At 32.7% G+C, this 4720-nt stretch overlaps 1 protein-coding gene across 1 annotated transcript; it reads left to right on the top strand.

Moving 5' to 3' along the window:
- The first annotated feature begins 1715 nt into the window (after positions 1–1715).
- PAHX (phytanoyl-CoA dioxygenase (PhyH) family protein) lies at positions 1716–3858 on the top strand. Its single transcript, XM_079038334.1, has 9 exons — positions 1716–1907; positions 1996–2120; positions 2357–2417; positions 2497–2565; positions 2660–2778; positions 2889–3036; positions 3120–3264; positions 3415–3501; positions 3617–3858. Exons 1-9 carry the CDS (start codon positions 1853–1855, stop codon positions 3657–3659), a joined length of 852 nt encoding a protein of 283 aa, XP_078894460.1. The 5' UTR covers positions 1716–1852; the 3' UTR covers positions 3660–3858.
- The last annotated feature ends 862 nt before the right edge of the window (positions 3859–4720 follow it).

The following is a 4720-nucleotide window of genomic DNA, read 5'->3' as shown; positions in this document are numbered from 1 at the left end:
TCTACACGACGAGTTGGGGGCAACCAACTCGTAGAGTAGGTCCATTAATATGTCCTAAAATGCTTAAAACTTGTATTTGGGAGTTGGGGTGTTACAGAGATATTCATCTTCTTTGCTAGAGCCGAAGTGGAGCTTGGTGAGTAGATCACTATTCTCCTCAGCCTTATGAAAATCTTTTTGTTATTAAATTTGTTATTTAATATGTGTGAATATTAAGGGAAAATGACTTAGGAGGGTAACTACCTCTTATCCGTGTTCACATATTGGCAACTTTTTTTTTTTTTTTTTTGTACATAATAAAGCAACTAACTTGTTTTAACTGTTTAAATTACACAAATATTACCGGCTAATATCTGTTTTAACCGGTAACATAAAGGGAAAATGACTTAGGAGGGTAACTACCTCTTATTCGTGTTCACATATTGGCAACTTCTTATTTTTTGTACATAAGAAAACAACTAACTTGTTTTAACTGTGTAACATCCCAAAATCATGACCAAAAATTTCGTTTTTAATTTAATACTAAAACCATAATTGTCAAACCATTAATTTAATACTCCGGCATCGGGCCCCGCCCGACATCAGGCGCCGCCTGGCATCGAGCCCCGCTCGGTATACATATCTGTCTCTCTTAGGCCCCGCCCGCTAAACATATACAATCATATAACATGCTAACACATAAAGAAACATACTCTACTGTATCCATGTCCTAAGAAACATACTCTGCTAATAATGAGATACAGAACATCGTCTGTACTCAGCTAGTGATGAGATACGAGACCTTGCCCACACTCACCTCTTTACCAGGCACATACAAGTATCACAGAGACAACAAGTATAATCTAACATTCAAACATTCCTCGGGCACCCACCCGACATCAGACCTTGGTCTGGAATAACATACTAGCATACAATGCCTAGGGCTAACCCCCAGGTCTTCCTACTTATAGACTACATGGGCTGGCATTGTGGCCTTAGACCCATTCACACAGTGAGGAGACTCACCTTGCACTGCTGAAGCCCTGGCTGGAACTAGCTGAGTACGGACGAAGTTCCGTATCTCATTATTAACAAAGTATGTTTCTTAGGACAGGGATACAATAGAGTATGTTTCTTTATGTGTTAGCATGTTATATGATTGTATGTGTTTAGCGGGCGGGGCTCGGAGACAAGCGAAGCCTAAGAGAGACATATCTATATACTGAGCGGGGCTCGATGCCAGGTGGGGCCTGATGCCGGGCAAGGCCTGATGCCAGAGTATTAAATTAATGGTTTGACAATTATGGTTTTAGTATTAAATTAAAAACGAAATTTTTGGTCATGATTTTTGGGATGTTACACAGTTAAAACAAGTTAGTTGCTTTCTTATGTACAAAAAATAAGAAATTGCCAATATGTGAACACGGATAAGAGGTAATTACCCTCATAAGTCATTTTCCCTTTGAGTTACCGATTAAAACATACATTACCCAATAATATTGTGCAATTTAAACAGTTAAAACAAGTTGGTTGCTTTATTATGTATAAAAAAAAAAAGTTACCAATATGTGAACACGGATAACAGATAGTTACCTTCCTATCATTTTCCCGAATATTAATTTCTAACTGTTTATTAATAAGCTTGATAAAACATATAAGCATAGTTCGTTATGTAAAATACGATTTAATTAATGTTAAAAAACTTAGAATTTAATGCATATATTTTCAACTCAAGAAGCAATCGCCAGCCATAAACTCATCTTGAGAAACAAAATTGAGAAAACTGCGGCTTGAATTGATATCCGAATCTTTGATACTTCCGTTTACATCTCGATTCCTGATTGCTTAGACAAGAACAATAAGAGAGTCAACGATGGGAATCGTCGGAAATCTGAGTTCTGACCAGCTTCAGTTCTTCAATTCTCAAGGTACTAGCTTCTTCTTCTTCTTCCTCCCCCAAACCCTAACTTCTTTTCCCTTGATGAATTTTAACTTCAATATGCGCTAATATTACAGGGTATCTTGTTATCGAATCTTTCTCGAGTACTGAAGAGGTTGAAGCGTTACGAAAGAGGATGGATCAATTGCTTGATGGCTTTGATTGCTCTTCCTCCGCCTCAATTTTCTCCACCAAAAACCAGGTCCATTTTATTGCTTGAAGTTTTTCAAAACTTATCAACATGTTTGATTGGCGTTATAGATTAAAAAAACATTCATTCTTAACTTCCAGTTTCTTGAATTAGGGAATATTCCAAGAATTAGTGTTTCTGATTCAAATCATGATTAAACCCTTTTGAATTTTGAGTTAACATTACTTGTTCGATAAAATCGTATTCTCCCCAATTGAATGACCTTTCGCTGTTTATTCGTTGTTCAGCAAAGGACAAGCGATGACTACTTCTATGACAGCGCTGATAAGATTTCCTTTTTCTTTGAAGGTACATGTCATATCTTGAACATGATTCAATTGATCTTTCTAACTATTAATCAAATTATCTAACAAGTTTTTTTTGACAGAAAAAGCATTTGATGATGATGGAAAGTTAAAGCAACCAAAGCAACTCTCTATAAACAAAGTCGGCCATGGTATCCGCAAAAAAAAAAAAATTTTTTTTTAACAAACATGTAAATTCACCACTTTTAATCTAAATATCATGTTTCTTAATCTCCCTTTTTGTAGCTTTACACGATCATGATCCCATTTTCAAAAAGGTCTCTTGCTCGGATAAAATGTCAGGTATATTACAGTCATTGGGATACAAAAGGCCAGTAATCATTCAGTCAATGTACATATTCAAGGTATATTTATCCATTAAGAACTTTTTCTACACATTTCCATATTCTTTTTAAGTATTTAATTTTTTAATTTTTTTTTTTTTTTTTTTTTTTTTTTTTTTTTGTGATTTCAGCAACCAGGTATAGGTGGTGAAGTGGTTCCTCACCAGGACAATTCATTTCTATACACCGATCCACAAACTTGCACAGGGCTATGGCTGGCTCTAGAAGATGCCACCATTGTTAACGGTTGTTTATGGGCAATTCCCGGGTCCCACAAAAGTGCGTATTTTTTTTTTTATCTTTTTTAAAATCTCTTGAATTGATTCGTGATATTTTAATGTTAAAAAATATATAAATTCCAGATGGCCTTGTGAGACGATTTTTGAGAGATGATAAAGGCGTTCACTTTGACAAGCCCTCCCCATCTTATGACCAAAATGACTTTGTTTCCATTGAAGTGAAAGCCGGATCTTTGGTGCTCATTCATGGCGATCTTATTCATCAAAGGTTGTTTTTATTTTTAATAATTATAAGAAGATATTATTTGTTTTTAACTTATTGAGCTTAATGGTTTAATAAACATTTATGGTTTATTGACTTTATTCAATCTAGAAGAGAAAAAAACCTTATGTATATAACCCCTTTGTTTGTCATCAGCTTTGAGAATCAATCCTCAAAATCAAGGCATGCTTATAGTTTGCATGTAATAGATACAGAAGATTGCAAATGGGCTGCAGATAACTGGTTCGTGTTTTTTTTTCTTTACAATAAATCTTTAAAATTTTGTAAATAAAACATTTTTGTGTAAAGATTTGTAGAATGATAATCTTGAATGTGATGATAATGTTTTTGATTTCAGGATTAGAAGGAATGTGGATCCTGAGCCCCTATATGTATCTTAGTTTTGAGCTCTTTGATTGAAACAGTGGAATTATGCACATTTTAGTATGTATCCTTTCTGGGTATGTTTGTAATAATATGCTACGAGATCTTCCTTCAATTAACTGAAACATGTTTTAGGAAATCTTGGCATTTGTTGTTTAGAATATTAGGCTGAATATTGAAGAATATCAAGATACATGTTTATTGTTATCTAGAAAATTGGTTCATAAACAAGTGTTTGCAGGATAAAGCTTGTATATTGAGTAACCAAAGCAGGGAATGCAAAGTTATCTTACCTACAATTAAATGAATATGGACATACTTCAAAATCGTTGAAGTAAAAGAAGTGCGGGAAAAGTGTTGTTTGTTTTTTCGAAACGAAAATTAATGAAGTCTGCGGACCACCTCAGCAACCTTCTGCAGCACAAGAGGTCTGCAAGAGGTGGACTAAATGATTGCAACATGTAAGAAGAAGCATGTTTGTTTTTTAACATCTACAGGCTGCTGTAATAAACTGAAATTTTAATAAATTGATTTTACAAACTGAAAGTAGTTTTTTAACACCGAAATTTTAATAATTTTAGTTTTAAAACATTGAAAAAAATACTAAAAGAACATGTAAAATAATAAAAAATATAAACTTTTTAAAAAAATCTAAAAAATCTAAAAGAAGGTATCGATTTTTTTTCTAGAAAAAACTAATTTTAAAGAACATAACAAAAGAAAATTATATAAAAATTAAGAAAATATTGCAAACAATGTTTAGAAAATTCATAAAAGAATCAAACATGTTAAAAAAGATGCAAGTGAAATTGAAAATATTATTAAAAGAAATAGTAAAAAATGTTAAAAAAATCAAAGTTTATTTTATTTTATTTTATTTATAAAATATCAAGTTGTAAAAATTTGTGGAAACTATAAAAAGAAATTGTATCAAATTCGTAAATCAAAGATTTAAAAAAAAAAATCAAAGTTAAAAAAAATCAAGTCATATCAAATTTTTAAAAACAATCACTCGGAAAAAATGAAAGCTGAAGAGGCAAGTCAAATGCTGTTTGGAGCAAAATACATGCATATGTTT

Source organism: Lactuca serriola, chromosome 4, assembly GCF_051521515.1.
Source record: "Lactuca serriola cultivar US96UC23 chromosome 4, Lser_US96UC23_V15, whole genome shotgun sequence".
NCBI lineage: Eukaryota > Viridiplantae > Streptophyta > Magnoliopsida > Asterales > Asteraceae > Lactuca > Lactuca serriola.
This window is presented reverse-complemented; position numbering and strand designations above follow the sequence as displayed.

Coding starts and splice junctions, on each gene's coding strand:
- PAHX (XM_079038334.1), top strand. CDS start 1,853: ATGGGAATCGTCGGAAATCTGAGTTCTGACCAGCTTCAGTTCTTCAAT. Junction 1,908..1,995: donor TCAGTTCTTCAATTCTCAAG/GTACTAGCTTCT, acceptor CTAATATTACAG/GGTATCTTGTTATCGAATCT. Junction 2,779..2,888: donor AGTCAATGTACATATTCAAG/GTATATTTATCC, acceptor TTGTGATTTCAG/CAACCAGGTATAGGTGGTGA.